The sequence below is a fragment of the Anas platyrhynchos genome, chromosome 15 (genome assembly GCF_047663525.1).
Source record: "Anas platyrhynchos isolate ZD024472 breed Pekin duck chromosome 15, IASCAAS_PekinDuck_T2T, whole genome shotgun sequence".
NCBI lineage: Eukaryota > Metazoa > Chordata > Aves > Anseriformes > Anatidae > Anas > Anas platyrhynchos.
In genome coordinates, this window is record NC_092601.1 from 6980574 (window position 1) to 6997301 (window position 16728).

The following is a 16728-nucleotide window of genomic DNA, read 5'->3' on the forward strand; positions in this document are numbered from 1 at the left end:
ATGGGTTGGCTTTGCAAGCCAGCATTATGTGAAGACCTCTGAAGAACCACAGCAGCCTTACACATATTAGAATGCATTTTTTTTTCTGCCCTCTTTGGAGATAAACTGTCTGGACTAAGTTACACCAAACGGCTATCTCACTAGTATTTCTATTCTAATAGCAAATGCCTAAGAAAAGTAGAACAAGGCAATTGTGTAAGAATGCTTCCCAGAATACTCCTGCAGCCTTCCACAGCAAAGCAGTTTATAATATTTTATCAGCTCTAGCCTTATATAGAAAAAGGAGAAAAATAACTATTTCCCAGACATATTCTGCATAGCCAGCTAGGTAAGGAAACAGTTGCAGTTCCAAGGTCGTACACAGGATGCTGCTTAATTATAGAAAATGCAATGAGAACACTAAACGTTTGAAAACAATTCAGCTTTTGTATATTTAATCCTGAAAATCCAGAAAATACTGTATAGTGATGTTCCACAGTCAAAATAACAGCAGTGCTTTCTAGCAGGTAAAACAATCAGCTAACCTCTTCATTTCCAGTTTTATTTAAGTCTTCTCTCCACGTATCTACTCATTGGAAAAGTTACTCATGTTCACTTTCTTGTTATGCCCAGGCAGTCAATATTTAAAAGAAAAAAAGTATCAGATGCAAGTGGCTGCATCAGAGTTTAGTAATTTTATTTTTTTAAGTCAGCATCATTTTTTGAGGTCTTTCTCAGCAAATGTTTTCCATCTTTGTAGCTCTCAGCACACCTTGGAATCTGCCTACACTTCTATTTCTTGCTTCTCATGCAGGATGACTGACTGGACTATAAAAAGGAAGGAAAGCACAGCACCCTAGGGACACCTGATACCATGTTTCCTTTTAAAGAACTTCTGTTCCTTCAGCGTTTTTAGGCTGAGTGGAGAAGATTTTCTGCATGAACACAGGAGATCGGTTCATTAGCTGAAGCAGTATCAAGACACTGGAGACATAATGTCCATAATGCAAGAATTTAATACAAATCAAATGCAAGAGAACCTTTGGGCTCTCACAGTTCATTTCACTGCCACCCAAGGGTTAGCATACCGCTGATTTATCCTCTGAGTCACTGCTGCCTGTAACTGGGCTACTTACAAAGTAACGTTGGTGGGGTTTTTTGTTTTGTTTTGTTTTTAAGAACCGATTGTTCATCTTTCCTAAGTGACAAGAGCCTGATTGCAGAAACAGAAATCGTTCCCTGTCTGGAAACAACTGCCCTGACATCCCTAAACTGGATTAAATCAGCATTTACAGTTCTTTTTTAAGTCAACACCTGTCAATTAAACAGATGAATGAGCAAGGATGATTCTCACTCGTTTTCCCCCAGGATCCTGAACTTTTGTGCTCTGTAGATGGCAGTGATTATTTACACATCCTGCCCTGTGTTTCCTCACTACCAGGAGCTGCATTCGCACAGATGTTACATGGAAGCACTCAGATATCCAGTGCCCTTACACCACCTTCTCCTTTTTCCTCACAGAAGCTGGATCTTCATTACAGAGCACTCCCTTTTGTACAGATTGCTTCCTCATCTGCTGTAAAAGGTCTGCTTTATTCAAAAACAACAGGAGAACAGGAAAATCTCCCAGTATAAAAGACATTCTTAGGTTAATGTCAGTTCTGCAGGAAGGAAACCAATTCCTTCCAGAGGCACCTTTGCAAAGGTGCCTTTCTACAGTGTGAGGCTAGAGGACTGCTGCGTAGAATTGAGGCTTGGGGTCCATGCATGGTTGGCAGATCTGTTTTGTCTAAAGGCACTCTGAAAGAGAATCTTTTCCTCAGGAAATTCAGAGATTCTTGCAAAACATTTTCTATTGCATAGCATCCTTTTTAAGTTTATGGGAGATCTGGCACAGTTTCTACCCACAGCTTTAATCTTTCTAGAAGAAATTAAAGCGAAACTCTTCTTGGGAAGCTGTGAATCTGAATGAGCCTGTATTAAGTGTCCCGTTTGACTCTGAAGGGGATCCTGCTGAATCTTGGCTTTTCCTACACACTCCAGAGCGCTTCCTGACGACCTGGCAGTTCTTGTTGCGGATGCTTTCCTCCACTTCCATGATCCTGGCAGATTTTGCAGCTTAAAGAGGGGAGAAAACAGCGGGAAGTTATGTTTAGTCATCTAATACAGCGAGCTCCCACTCTTCAGAGCTATGTGGAGGGCAGGAGTGAAGTCCTTATTTCTTCATTTCCCCCTGTGTGCCCAGTGTTCCTACCTGCCTGCATGAGCTTCAGCTGTTTGCACCGCTCCTCCTCCATCTTCTTCCTGTAGTCTCCGAAAAGGGTTCTCATGACTTGACGCTTCTTCACCAGCGGAGCCTTGTCATTGCGCAGTGTCTTGATTGCACGGAGAGCCTCCTCGGCTGAAGCAGTGCAAAGCAGAAACAACCCACAGTTTAAGACACTCCACGGGGCCTCCCCTGCTGCACTGCTCCTGCCTGCCAACCCCTCCCACAGGGGAGATCTCCCGTTCCCTTGAATGCTCACCCTGCTTTGGAGTGGATTTCTGCGTCTTCAGGCCAAGCTCCAGTTGTTCCGCACACCAGTCCACCTCCTTCCACAGCTGGTTGTCTGACTGCTATACAACATGGAACAGAGTGTGCATGAGGAAACAAACCATGCAAAAATCAGCAGCAGTTGCTACACACACAAAAAAATCTGCATAAAGGCAGGACTACCCAAAATTTCTGGTTCTGGTGATTACTTTATAGGCTTCCATACATTTTCCCTATTCCCTACATATTCAGTGGGTAAACTTAAAGCACTGGACAAATGTTTTGTTGCAACTCCTTGCCTTTGTTTGATGGATTTAACACCTGGCTGCCATTTAGATGACAGTTTTCTACAAAGCTGGCCAGGCCCTTTCACACGAAAGAAGCTGTCAATTCAACTTACGGATGTGAGGAATAAGCATGAACAAAACAAAACAACAATAAAAACTACCCAAAAACCTGCCTGAAATCAAAGGGTAAGTAATAGACAAAATAAGAAGCTGAGTCTTGATGCCTCAGCTCCTTTGTGGTTGCTCAGCCAGAACTGCATGAAGACTAGGGAGCTGAAGGCCATGAAGATGGAAGGAGCCAAGCCCTATCACATAAAGCCTGCTAAGCTAACCGAACAGAGAAAGGGAGAGAACCAGGGCTGCACCCAAGGTCTGAAGCAATTGTTAACAGTTCTGTAATCGTAAACACAAAAGCCCTCATGTTATCTCCTTTTCCTTACAACAATCTCCTTCAATGGACGGGAAGGGCTTTACATCATCTTCTCCTACCTTTCTGATACTCAGCACTGTTTACTGGTAAGGCTGTTGGTAAGCAATACTTTGGATGGAAAGCTTCAGTCTGCAATATTAACAAAAGCAATTCTTTTGCAATTTTATCTGTCAGTATAGCCCAGCTGGCATTCTTAATTGTTAACTACAATGATGCTGAAAAGAAAAATAAAATGGAGACCCCAACCTTAGCAGAACATTAGGAAATCTCAGGATGTGTTCAGATCGTAAGATCTTAATGGTGTGTTTACACATAAATTGCAACTTCAGTTATTTCTGGGCCGTGCCTCACAGTGGGAACCTTCTTGAAGTTCCCTGAAGGTCCACACTGGGACCTGCCACAGCCCTGTCTACACCAGCTAGCAACTTTTCTGTTTGTGTTATGTAATTTGTGACAGCTGACAGTGCGGAAGCTGGGGGTGCAGTGCCTGCTTTAACACCCACAGACACCAGCTCGGCACTAACTGAGGACAATTACCTGCAGTATTTTCATGCTTTGTTTTAAAGAAAATGTGGCACTCGGGTTCCCAGGATTAGCTATCACAAGTCTAAACACCAACTGTTTCAGCACAGGTCTGAAACAAAGGAACACTGCATTTCTTGGCACTGATTGGGTTCTTAGCTGACTAGCAGGGGAAGAAATCAGCTGCTCCAAGCAAGCAGTAATTCTCGTCTTTCATATATCATCTCGTGTCAATACACTGATTGTTAAACTCTGCACAGACACGAACTGTCTCTTTTACTGAAGGCTTTATAAACGATGGGATCTTATCAATATTTAAATACCTGCAAAGTCTCATCCTGGTGGGATGCATCTTTATTCTGGCATCCATTAGCTTCTGTCTTTGTCTTCCTGATGACTTCAGTTTCTTCTGTCTCCTTTTTACTGGCAGAAGGTTTTTGTTTCTTCTTCTTTTTCTTCTTCTGTGCAGCTCCATTTGATGCTGATTTCTCCATCACTGTCTTATCTCCAGGAGCACTCTCTGGTTTGGGGATCTTTAATGTGGGGTGGCTTTTGTCCTCTTTGGGTGGACTACCTGCAGTTTGAGCCAACTCAGGCTTCTGCAGGGCTGTAACCTGCAGCACCTCTGCTGATTCAGCAGGCAATGCACCACCCAGCACTTCGTGATCTGCCATACCCTCTGTATGTTGGCTTGCTGGAACTAATGGCTCCGGAGGACAATCTTCATCTGCTTCATCTGGGATGGCAAAGTTGAAGGCAAATTTGGATTCATGTCCAGAGTCCACAGAATGCAGAGCTCCACTCCAGTTCTCCTGCTCAGTGGCTCTTACACTGGTTTGTATCTGCTCAGCACCACCAGCACCAGGGACTGCTTCCAAAAGTGCACCAGTGGCTTCTGGGTCTGCCTCAGGAAGCGTAAAATCAAATCGGAAATTGTTGTCAGGTGATATGGACCACGTTGGGTTTGCCTCAGAGATTTGGTCAGACTGTTTCCTGTATGCCACACCATCCGAAGCCTGCCCGTTGCCTTGTTGTGCTTCCACATCACCAGCTTTAGTGTCTAGGGAAGAAAAAGAATGTTACTATCAATACACCTGTTTACTACTATGGGGATGCCACTGCTACTGCAACTCCCTCTGTAAAAGTACTGCCACAGAGAGGTGATCCAACCACAAGCTGCGAGATGGGAAATCTGGAAGAAAGAACCAAATTTCACCCTCCCCTGAAGGGACAGTTTGAGCTCACCTGCTTTCTCCATGCTCTTCCAATCCTTGGCTATCTTGACGCTAAACCCCAAGCGCACAGCTCATCACTTCTCACTCCTTCTCAGAAGGAGTCCCACGGAAGCACAGGACCTTGGGTGTGTGCTGCGTCTCTTCTGCTGCATGCAAGAAAAAGATCAAGAGAAACAACAAAGAGGTTACAGTGTGCCATAAAAAACATCCTGTAAGACACTGCTGGCTGGGTCTCCTCTCAAAAAGTTCTGTGTTCGTATCACCTCTAAATAACTCATGACAGGCATTCAACTGAAAGAAAGCTCCAAGTGCTTCTAGAAGCTAAAACAGTACAATGAAATGTCCTTAAAGGAAAAAAAAATAGAACTTAACTACTTACTATACATTTGATGAAGCGTACAGTGCAGCACTACTAGCAGCACTGAGGCTACCAAGTGCTTAACATCCATTCCCCCATGGCAACTGAGAAATCCAAGAACATGAATTCTCTGGAAAACTGGGAAAGATCTGACTGAATAGTGAGTACCCCCAAGAAAGGAATCTTTCTTGACTCTCATACAACCCACCCACATCACAACAGTGACATTAGTTCCTTGTGTTAGATCCAATTCTCTTCCATGCCAGCAGGCCCCAAGGACCTCAGTTTGGGAACTTTGTATGGGCATCGTCTTCCAGTGCTTGTCTAACACATTTCAAGCCACAAAAAGTGTGATGTACGAGACCAGCACTTTGGAATGGGCACACACAAAAACATCCTCTTTGCTGCAGTGCTTCTCCAGGACTCTCCAAACGAGGGACACTTCACAGGCAGATGGCAGATCTAATGCTGAAGAGTCCCACTGTAGGAAGGGACTACGAACCCTGCACGTACAAGGCAGAAACACCCCAATGGGGCTGGGCCCACCCAAAAAAGTGAGGTGTACATTCACAGCACCAAGGTGTCAGGGCCTTGAGCACACATGCCTCCTACATCAAAGACTTTTGCTGGCTGCATTCAAGGACTGTTTACCAATAAGAGCTGTTACAAAGGATTTTTTTTTTTTTAAAAAAAAAAAAAAGCTTCAAGGGAAGCTCCCTCCTCACTCACTTGTGAGCTATTTTAAACTGAAGATCTCATGCTTGGCCTGCCTGAGCTATGTTGCAGCACTGCTGCAGCCACACACCTCATTGATCCAGACCTTGACCCCGATCTACACCTAAATTCCTGGCTAGAGTTTGGATCTAACCCATCACCACAGACTTCTCTGGCAATCTGGACTCTAGGCAAAGCGTGGTTACCCTCAGCAGTCCTGCTTTGCTCTCCTCTGTCAGGTGCTGTGAGAATGGGCCCCCTTCTGGCCAAGTCCCTGCCTCTGCCTGCCCTGTCACTGTGCTTGGCTCCTAGAAACCCTCCCTGCTGCTCCTTGACACTAGGTACCACGCACTAGACACCGGTGTAATAAAGCAGTCTGCTGCTGGAGCATGGTGAGTGGGCACGTGTTAATTACCTCGGATCCACCAGCACTCAGCAAGGCACCTTACAAAGGGTAACCACACCTCTCCCCTGGCCATTGGCAGAAGCAAGATCTGTAAATTCATATATTAACAAGGTGGACTGATTGGATAAAACTGTGCTCTCCTGGGAAGCATTTTATATGATGTTATCTTTAAAGTAATTTCTCCTTCAAACAAGAACAATGAGGACCAAGCTTCATAAAAATAAACCCGGTGTTTAAGGGCCTGACCTACCAATAGAGCATTTCTTTAAGACTGAAAAACAGAAGTAGAAGTGGAGAAGAACCAACCAGCAAGCAATTAGACAGTAAATCATAGAATCCCAGAATGGCTGGGGTTGGAAGGGGCCTTAAAGATCACCTAACTCCAACCCCCTGCCATGCCAGGGATGCCACCCACCAGATCAGGTTGGCCAAGGCCCCATCCAGCCTGGCCTCGAACACCTCCAGGGATGGGGCACCCACAGCTGCTCTGGGCAGCCTGTTCAGTGCCTCACTGCCCTAGCAGTGAAAAATTTCTTCCTAACATCTAATCTAAAACTATTGTGCGAGAAACAACAAAGAAAACAGGGAGAATCGAAGCCACAGGAATAAAATACGAAGCTGTTTACATCCCAGAATCCCAGAATCATTAAGGTTGGAAAAGCCCTCTAAGATTATCTGGTCCAACCCTCCCCTACCACCAATGTCACCACTAAACCCTGTCCCCAAACACCACGTCCAACCTCTCCTTGAACACCCCCAGAGACGGTGCCTCCCCCACCTCCCTGGGCAACCCGTCCCAGTGCCTGACTGCTCTTTCTGAGCAGAAATGTCTCCTCGTTTCCAACCTGAACCTCCCCTGGTGCAACTTGAGCCCATTCCCTCTGGTCCTATCACTAGTTATCCATGAATCCGATAGTTCTTACAGTTCACTGCTGTTTGTTGGTTTGTATTTAGAACAAATCCCATACAACACGAGCACAGGCAGCAGAAAGCGTCTGTCTGCTAAATCAGAGCCGAGGCTGGAGCTGAGCTGCGGGTGGGGGGAGGCTCCCACCTCTGCTGGGCACCGCTCGGCTCCCCCTGCGGCTGCCCCTGGGGACGGGGGGGGTGGTGTGTGTCACAGTGCTTAAAATCAGCACAAATCCCACCTGCAGAATGGATCCTGAGACTGTTCCCTGAAGTCTGTGAGAGATCGGACTAGCAGGTAAAAAAACATACAAAAAAAAAAAACACCCCGTTTTCTGGCTTTCCCCTGGAGGCGTGCTGTGTGACCGCTCGGATTCTCTCTCCCCTTCCCTTCTCCCTCCCTTCCCTCCTCTCGCTTTTTGTCACCCTCCGCTCCCCTCCCCACGCCACATGAACGAGGCGACCGCGCGGGCAGCCCCAGCCCGCCCCGGCCCCCCCCCGGCCCCCGCCGCTCCCCACGCGGCCCAGCCCGGGTCAGGCCCAGCCCCGCCGCAGCCCCCGGCCCCTCACAGCGGCCCGGGCCCGGCCGGGGGGCAGCGGCCGCCGCTCGGGGCCCACGCGGGGCCTCACCTCGGCCCGGCCCGGCCTCGTCCCGTCCCCTCCGCCCCTCAGTGCTCCCGCCCCGCTGCCCGCCCGCCTCCAGGCCGCGGCGCCTCCGTTCCGCCTCAGCCCCCGGCGCGCAGGGGCGGCGCGTACAGGCGAGATCAGGCCCCACGGCTGCTTCAGGTTTCCTTTTATTGAGTTGTGTAAAAAAAAATCACCACAAGCCTTACACACCTGGTTGCATCTCGCCCCCCCGGAATTCTCCCCGCAGCAGACGGGAGCCCCCCGCACAAAGCACACCGCGGGTGCCCCACAGCTCCCTGCTTCAGGCCGGGAGCTGCTGTTAGAAATCCCCCCAGGCTGCCAGACATCCCTGCAAAGCCCAAAGCTGCCCCAAAAGCGCTTCCCACTTCTAAAGGTTATAAAAAGTACTGGAAAAATCCGCAGGCTTCCATCAGCCCTCCCCAGGCTTCTGGCTTGCCTCACAACCTCTGTGCTCGCTGAGGCTTCGCCCCTGTCTCAGCATCCCCTCACTACAGAAAAAAACATTTGTTTGGTGGTTGGAGGCCCGGCAGGGGCTAAGACCGGTCACAAGGCTTGAAAACAGCATCAGTCTTGGCACAGAAGCGTCCAAGTGTCAGGAAAAGAACTGACAGTCAAGTACTGAAGAAGATAATAACGAGCACAGGAATTATGAGCTATCAGCAACTGTCTTGAAATGCCAGAAACACTCTGCAATTTTCTTCCCTTCGGAGCCATAGGATCATCTCCCTCAGACCCCAGGCCGGACTGAGGGCGTGTGAGCCCTTCACTAAGAGCCTGGATGCATCACCTGAAGCAGCAGTGTCCTCCCTGCGGCCTGAGGAACGCATCAGCCCCTCGGATGATGCCTGGGATCTGTTAGGCACGGCTGGGTGCAGACCCTGCAGGACCCAGCCAGCACCCAGGGTTGGAAGGAACGTTGTTTTCCAGGGCAGGATGTTGTCCATGGCTCCAGCCGAAACCACATGCTGCGGACTCAATGCCCATGCAGGGAAAAGGCACAAAGGACCAGCAATGCCTCGTTTTCCTGGGTTTGATCTCTGCCCTGAGGATTCAGCCCACACTGAGGGACAGCCCTACAACAGCACCAGTCAGCGAGCTGCGGCAGCCTTGCTCCAGAAGATGCACAACGCAGGATCAGTGCCAGTGGATCAGAATGTGGTCCTCAGCTTCTGCTGAGGCAACAGCAACCTTCTGACATGAAGAGCTGTGAGCTCAGCTGGTCAGCACTTACAGCCAGCCAGCTACAGCTGCCCAGGAGCAAGGCAAACGGCATGGAGAGGCATGAACATGGCTTGAGCCTGCCTGGGGCACAGGCAGGTTAGTGTGTGCTGTATAAAACAGTGCAAAGGCTGGGACAGCTTCACACCACTGTAAGACAGCGATAGGAGCACCTCTGTCTGGGGACTCCACACAGGACAGCTGTGCAGTCCTTCAGGTCACTCCAGGGACCAACAATCCCTCCTGGCACAGACCTGCCTGCTCTCCCCACTCCACCAGCTGAGCACCAACAAATTTGTTGCAGGCATGGCTGTAACTCTGGAAGCAGTGGTTGTGCTGGAAAACACAGCTCTTTGGTATGAGGCTCCTTTAGGGGAGTTGCAGGAAGGAAGGAAGGAAAAAAAAAAAAAAAGAGAAGTGGGGGGGGAGGGAGGGGTTACCAAAGCTGCTAATCACAGTGCCAGGGAGCCTCGGGAGGGCACCAGGACAGCCCAGCATCACATGCCTAACGCATCCTGTCTCCAGACTTCCTCGCCTGCAATGTACGTGGCTTGCACATACAGGCTGTCATTCAGCATCAGGAAATCTGCAAGAGATAGGAGAGAAAGGAAGCAGCTGTCAGAGAAACAGAAGGCGGGCAACTGGGGCAGCCAAACCTGGCTGAAAGAGCTGGGCTCTAGGGCTGTCTGGGTGTGGAACTTTCTTCCCACCCCAAACACGGTAGCAGGACAGCAGTGGAGCACCACCCTTGCTCTGCTCCCTGTTCATCTGAGATGCGGGGGCCTCTCCAAAGTGCTTGTGAAGCACCACCCCCACCCAAGAGAAAAAAACCACTGGAGCAAAACTCCACAGCAAATCCTGGGCAGGGTGGGTCTCCCCAGAGCCCCCACCGCAGCAGCAGATAAAGCCAGAATTCGCAGCAGCCCCTGCTTTGCTCCAGCACACACGAGCCCTCATACCACCATCCCCATACCAATACCTGCATCAGAGTCGTAATCCAGGGTCCCCTTTTTGTGCTCAATCCCCAGGAGCTGGGCGGGATGCAGAGATGCCGCCTCCAGTGCAGTCTCTACTGAGCACCCTTGGGGTAAGAAGGGGGAGGCATTAGGGCAGCAAACAGCCCCATCACCACAGCAGCCCCAAACTCGTGGCTAAGGCAACTGGTAGCACGTCAGGGACCCATGTGGATAACCAAACCCACGCACAAGCCCCAGTGCATTTGCCAGCACCAAGGTCTTTGTCCCCTCCTATCACAACAGGGCACTAATATCTGGTCTTATTCCTTCTCCCCTAAACAGGAGGAGCTGGATGTGGTGTTTTTACACAGACCCAACACACTGGAATGCCCTTGTCATGTAAGCACAGGGCTGGGGAGCAGATAAGACCCCTAGGTGAGACAGCAGGAAGAGGGGAACTATCTAGGGTATGGGGAGGAGATCATTCACTTCTAGTCCCTGTGTTAGGGAAGAGCGGGGCAGTTCACCTTAGTGCCACAGGTTAAAAGGAAACCTCCCCTCATAAAGGTACTCATCTCTGAGGAGAGTGCCACTGATGCCAACCCTTCTCCTCACGTCTCGGGCAAGAGGGGACGTTCCCTGGCTGGGCAGACAGCTGGGAAGAGGTCTTGCTCTTCCCAAGCCGACACAAGAAGGAACAGCTTGTGGGCGAGGCTCGCTTACCTGTGGCTTCTAGGAAGTGTCGCACACACGCGTCCATGGTCGCTACGCTACCGCTCAGGGTCTTCGTGCCTGGGAAAGGAACAGGACAGCGCTGAGCAGGACCCCAAAGGGTAGAAATCCTGGGTCACAAGGAGCAAGCTGAAGGTCTCTCAGCCATTGCTGCCGAGTGATGGAACGAGGTGAGAGTGTCTGTGCTGACGGCGCAGAGGGAGTTACTGGGATGTCACCCTGCAGCTCCTTGTCAGGCCAGCTGGACTAGGTGAAACCCCAGCTCACAACACAGGCAGCTGCTGCCAAAGACAGAGGAAGGGAACTGACAAAGGAGCAACCCTTCCTTAGAATATCTTCCCAGTCTCTAACTGCCAGCAGATTAGGGAACTTAGCAAGAAGTGGTGGAGTTACAGAAAATACAAAGGACAATAACTATCCATGAGATCTTTCTGTCCTTTCTGACCCCACTACAATTTCTAGCATCCATACCACTGGACAAGAATGAATTCAAAGGTTTTGCAGACAGCTAAAAACTGTCAGATTCCTCCTCACTCCAGTCAGACGGGGCATTTCCCATCTTCACAAGGTGCCTCATTCTCCCCAAGGCAAAGTCATGTCAGAGCCATACACTGACCAGGCAACAAAACCCAGGAAGGTGGCAGAAGTGCTGCCTCACGCTGACAAGCACTGGAAGCTGTGCTGAGCTCTCCAGGAACAGGCACAAGTGGCAGTGCCGTGCCACGCTCTGTCGCAAAAGGCACTTACCTGCAATGTAGGTGTTCAGCCCATCGATCTCCACCACCTGCTGGCCCAGGGTGTGCCGACCTGGTGCCAGCCCCATGCCAGCGATAGCATCCGTCACCAGCACCAGGCCTGAGGGAGGCAAGCAAACGCTGCGCTAGCTTTGCGGCCACTCCTACCGCAGCCCCGAGCACTGCGCCACGTGGACCCTCCCGGAGAGGGACCAAGATGCCTCCAGCCACCTCCAGCTGAGGCAAGTGGGCTAGTGGATCACGCCACAGGGCAATGGCCTCTTTCAGGCAGCAAGAGTAGCACTCGTGGGAGACAGCACAGTGTTTGGGACGTTGTCACCAGGCTGGTGACACGGCGTGGGCCTGGTATGGCTTACCCGAGGGGTGGGCTCGGTGGGCGATGCGCAGGGCAGCAGGGTTGGTGTGGATGCCGTCGGAGATCATGCCATAAAAGACCGTCCGGCCAGCAGGAATCTTGTCACTCGTCAGCAGACCCACGATGCCAGGGTCACGATGGTGGAACTGCCCAAGGAGAGAGAGGAAGAACTGTTGAATGCCAACAGGCCTTGCAGGCTGAGACCCCTCCTGCCAGGGGATGCAGCTGCTGCCTCTACCCAGCCCTGCCTGGCTGTGTTCAGTGAAACCCCGCTGCAAGGCCCGGTACAAAACACTCCACTGAGAATAAGCATTGATGGGGAGCAAGAGAGAAAGCACCAAAAGCAATGCCAGCACAGGGCAAACGCCCTGGACTACTCACCGGCAACATGGCATTGAAGAGGTGCGTGATGAAGGTAGCACCGTGCTGCACGGCCTCCTCAGCCTGCGAAAGATTTGCCACCGAGTGACCTGGGAACAGAGACCGCCGCGTGATTCTTCTGCCCACCGCTCCATTTATTTCCCCAGAGGGACTTCCAGGAGTAAAGATGCATCGTCACTAGGGCTCTGCTCTGATGCTCCCACCTGTGTTTGGGTCTGAGATGCCAGCCTCGTTGCAGAGGTGTCTGACTGAGCACGGGAGCCTCTGGCAGTGGGCATTTCACGTGAACAGGTTCACTGCTCACCAACACTGCCTCGCTCCCACAGGCATCGCAGAGAGCTGCCTGCTGGCTGGGCTAGAGGCCCTGGGACGTGCCTTCTGCCTACAAGTATTTCAAGGCTTTATGTGGAGAGGCGTCAAAGGAGCAGGGAACCAGCAGGCACTTTCCAAGAAAGAATATATCAATAAAACACAACTCAGGAACAGTTGTTTGCTCCAGCACAGGCAGCATATCTAATGTGAACAAATCTCCCTGCGAACAGATTCTGTCTTTCTGTGATTCTTCTCATTACATGCCTGTGAGAGGCTCTGCACAAATACCCTGCTCAATTAAGGTTCAATTTCAGCCCCCAAAAAACTTATAAAAATGCAGTAGAGGGAGAGGTCTCCAACACTTCCAGTTGAAAAACTGAGTTATCAAGACTCAACAGCAACCTTTGGAAAACAATTTCACCTGTCAAATAAGGCCTAAAGCAGCTGAACTTCAGAGTTTGAACCTTTCCACGTAGTCAGCCTTGAATTATATCTTTATTAACTGAAGGCTTAAAAAAAAAAAAAAAAAATAAGGAAGACTGCTATCATTTCCTGTTTTTCCAGCACCAGTGCACGTGTGCAAAACTGCAAGCGCTCTTCAATCAATGACACTTGGCCCTTGCCATACAGAGGGCAACAGATTTGCAGCACCAGCCTAGGGCCCTGTTTGTGATGCGTCTGTGTCGTCCATACAGGCCAGGGAAGGGGTGACACAAAGAAATGCCACCCAGCCCAGCCACACGGAGACACCATCAGGGATACCTCAGCCCCAGGCTGTCTGCGGCACAGACACAGGAGCTCCCCCGAGTCCCCTCCCTGGTCCTTACCGAGTGAGACGCAGATGCCCCGCTTGGTGAGCTCGCGGATCACCTCGCTGCTCCTCTTGATCTCCGGGGCCAGGGTGACGATCCGGACACAGTCCAGGGACCCGTAGGTGGCCAGCAGGTCCTGGAAGGCACCTGCCTCGAAGGTGCGGATGCAGTGCTCTGGGTGTGCCCCCTTCTTCTCCTTGCTGATGAACGGTCCTTCCAGGTGGGCCCCTGCTCAGACAGAAACAGAGTCACCACCAAGGGCTAAGAAACCTGCTGCGTCCACCCTGCCTGGGCCAAGCTCCTGCCTTTCTCCAACAGCAAAACACAGCTCGTGTAACTACAAGATCAGTAGGACAAAAGACGCAGCACTGGAAGCAGCCAAGCCCCACAGCCCCACAGCCATCACTGAGCTGAAACCAAAAGGGCAGGTGGCAAAGGGCACAGCAACGGCTGGGGACAGGCTGAGGGAGAGAGCAGGTCTGTGCCCACCCGTGTATCCCCCCAACCAAGAGAGCTCCAGCCCCGTTTGTGCCTTCCTCCAGCGGCTTCTTTCTTCTTATCAGGGGAAGTGACACTCTCCTAGAGTAGCTCCAGGGAGGACAGCGAGCGGCAAGACCACTTACCCAGGATACCTGCTCCATGGGCTCCACCGTTTCTTACATTGATCTGAGGGAGAACCTGGAGAAAGGGATTTGTCAGACACCTCGGCCACGGTGCCCCTGCCAGGCAAAACAACCCCAACCCCGGGTCCCCACAGAGCTGGGCTAAGGGGACAAAAGGCCAAACAGCCCACAAAGAAGAAGCAAGCTGCAAGCCCCACCATGAAAGGCAGTGGGGCTAGCTACCTGCTGGCCTGGAAAACATCACCGCCTCACTGGTCTAAAGGTTAAGGGCAAGAAATCTGGGGTTGGAGTCCAACTCCTTATGCCCACAGCTTTTCCACCATGGCAGCTGTCTCAGTCACTGAAGCTCCGCAGTCTCACTATCCCCAGCCCTCTCCGCTCTTGGTACCAGCCTCAGCCCTTGGCTCTTTATCACCCCAAGGATGAGAGGGGGAGAAAGGCACTCACCTGGTGGTACACAGATGGAGGAGAAGTCACCAAAGTGGGACAGAAGGAGGTCACTCCATGGGAGAGTATTTTCTGACTGACCAGGTCAATCCCTGATTTGAAGTCATCTGTAGCCAGGGAGAAGTCCACTCCAAAGCCTCCTGTACCACGAACAAAACAAAGATGAAGCTGCAGCCTCCTCAGCAGAAAGGCAGCAGCTGCCCGGATCCTCCCCTCTAGTGGGGGACCAGACTCATGAACACCCAGTTTCCCAACCCAAAACCGTGTTTTTTTGTTTTGTTTTGGTGTGTGTGACCAAAACAAATTGTGTGTGACCTGAGCAAGCCACTCAGTTCACATGGCATGAACTGGAGGCAAAGAGCTCCACCAGCACTCGTCCTGCCCTACATTCCCAGGGCTCTGCTAGCACAAATCCAGCCAACGCCATCCTACTGGAGTGCTTTTTCCTACAGAATCACAGAGTGTTGCAAGAAGCACCAACTTTTTATTTTGATGAAGAGAAAAATCTGAGTGTTTCCCATTAAATAGAGGATCTAGCTTCTGACATGTTCTAGCAGAGAACAAAGCTCTCAGCACCCAGGAGAGCCACTGCAGGTACGGTTTGATCCCTTGGGAAGCCCTGCTCCATCCTCCACGCGTCCTTGGCAGTGTAAGGTAGGCAAACTACCAGCACGGGGACTACTGCTGAAAGGGAGGAAAGCCGGGCTGAAAATACGCGTATCCAAAGCGGATCAGTGATACAGCAGCAGCAGCCACGGGCAAAACTGGGTTTTATCATTAGCTCAGTGGCTGCCAGCTCCCTCCAGCAGCTGGTGCCCTGCAGGAACACGCTGTGTGGTGGGCAGCAGGGTTTGAAGAGCAGGGGCAGACCAGCCCCAGGCCGTCCCTTCGCCTTACCGTTGATCTGCACGTCGATGAAGCCGGGGGCGATGATGCTGCCCTTGCAGTCCAGCTGGACGTCGGCCGAGCCCTTCTCGTCGAAGAAGAGCTTCTCCGGGTTGAGGATCTTCCCCTCCCGCACCCACAGGTCCTCCCTGCGGGGAGCCTCACGCTGGCACCGCGCTCCTCCCGGGGCAGCCCCGCAGCGCCGGGACCCCGGGGAGCCCGGGGGGGTTCCGCCAGGTGCCGCCGAGCCCCCCCCAGCCCCCCGCCGCTCCCCACTCACCGCTGCAGCCGGCGGTCCCGCAGGATGCGGCAGTTGGTGAACTGCGCGATGGGCGCGTCCGACACGGATTTGTTGGACGGCATCGTCGGGACGGGGCGGCCGGCCTGGAACCGGGGCAACGGGGAGCGGGGAGCCGGGACGGGGCGGGACGGGGCTGCCCCGGCCTCCTCACGGCCCGCCCCGGGGCTCGGCCCCGTGCCCGGTGCCCGGAGCCGCCGCTCCCTCCCGTGTGGCCGCGCTCAGCCCGGCCCGGCCCCGCAGGCCCGCATGGCGCCGGGAGGGCGCGGGGCCGCCACGGAGCGCCCGGGCAGCGGGAGGGGGACGGGGGGGGGAGGAGGGGGGGCACCGCCGGCCGCCCGTCACGTGACCGCGCTCCGGTGCCGAACGGGAGCTCCCCGCCCCGCCCCGTGACCGGCACCCGGGGGCCGCCATCACGGGAAGGGCGCGGCGGCACCGCCGCCATCTTGGGGAGGTCGCTGCCTCCCCCCGGGCGGGGGGCGCTGCCCGAGGTGCTGCGGGCACACGGCGCTGCCCCCGGGGCCGGGGAGCTCGGGGCCGGCACTGCCCGCACCGGGGGGCACCGGGGGGCACCGGGGGGCAGCGGAGCCCCCTCCCCGCTGACGGAGCCCCCGCTGCCGTCCCGCCGCCCCCCTACCCCCGGGTGTTCGTCACAGCTCGCACCCACCGCAGCCATCTCCTCGTCACCTTGTTCTTAGCGTTCTTCACACAAATAACATTCAGATTAGAAACGTCTGGGGCAGCACCTTCTGCACTGAGTTTATCCCGACACGCTTAGATCTCAGTGCAGATGTTCTAGAGGAGCATCCCCAAGGAACCAGTGCAGATCTCAAGCACAGAGCAGAGTGAGCCCCCGCTGCCTGTACCTCCACGAGCTCACGGAGCTACCAGCCCAGGATCCTGCAGCCCGCAGGGAGCTGTGATGTGGCTCCTGCT

The 16728-nt window shown here is 52.6% G+C and overlaps 2 protein-coding genes across 8 annotated transcripts; both read right to left on the reverse strand.

Annotated features, from left to right (window-relative positions):
* Positions 1–975: 975 nt before the first annotated feature.
* Positions 976–8327, reverse strand: C15H8orf33 (chromosome 15 C8orf33 homolog). Of its 7 annotated transcripts, none has more exons than XM_072023876.1 (6): positions 8208–8327; positions 4997–5132; positions 4075–4811; positions 2505–2595; positions 2234–2380; positions 976–2097 (listed from the first exon to the last, which is right to left on the reverse strand). In XM_072023876.1, the coding sequence occupies exons 2-6, from the start codon at positions 5007–5009 to the stop codon at positions 1901–1903; spliced, it is 1185 nt and encodes a 394-aa protein (XP_071879977.1). In that variant the 5' UTR covers positions 5010–5132; positions 8208–8327; the 3' UTR covers positions 976–1900. The 7 variants fall into 7 exon arrangements, with proteins under 7 accessions (XP_071879977.1, XP_038042896.1, XP_027324934.1 ...); XM_038186968.2 differs by lacking the exon at positions 8208–8327 and adding an exon at positions 8001–8138 and having other exon boundaries at positions 2505–2592; XM_027469133.3 differs by lacking the exon at positions 8208–8327 and adding an exon at positions 8001–8138.
* Positions 8328–8664: 337 nt separating this feature from the next.
* On the reverse strand, positions 8665–16113 carry AMDHD2 (amidohydrolase domain containing 2). The gene is made up of 11 exons (XM_027469132.3): positions 15775–16113; positions 15507–15643; positions 14610–14749; positions 14163–14217; positions 13555–13767; positions 12416–12504; positions 12036–12180; positions 11672–11779; positions 10916–10984; positions 10216–10317; positions 8665–9822 (listed from the first exon to the last, which is right to left on the reverse strand). Exons 1-11 carry the CDS (start codon positions 15855–15857, stop codon positions 9734–9736), a joined length of 1230 nt encoding a protein of 409 aa, XP_027324933.3. The 5' UTR covers positions 15858–16113; the 3' UTR covers positions 8665–9733.
* Between the last annotated feature and the right edge of the window lie 615 nt (positions 16114–16728).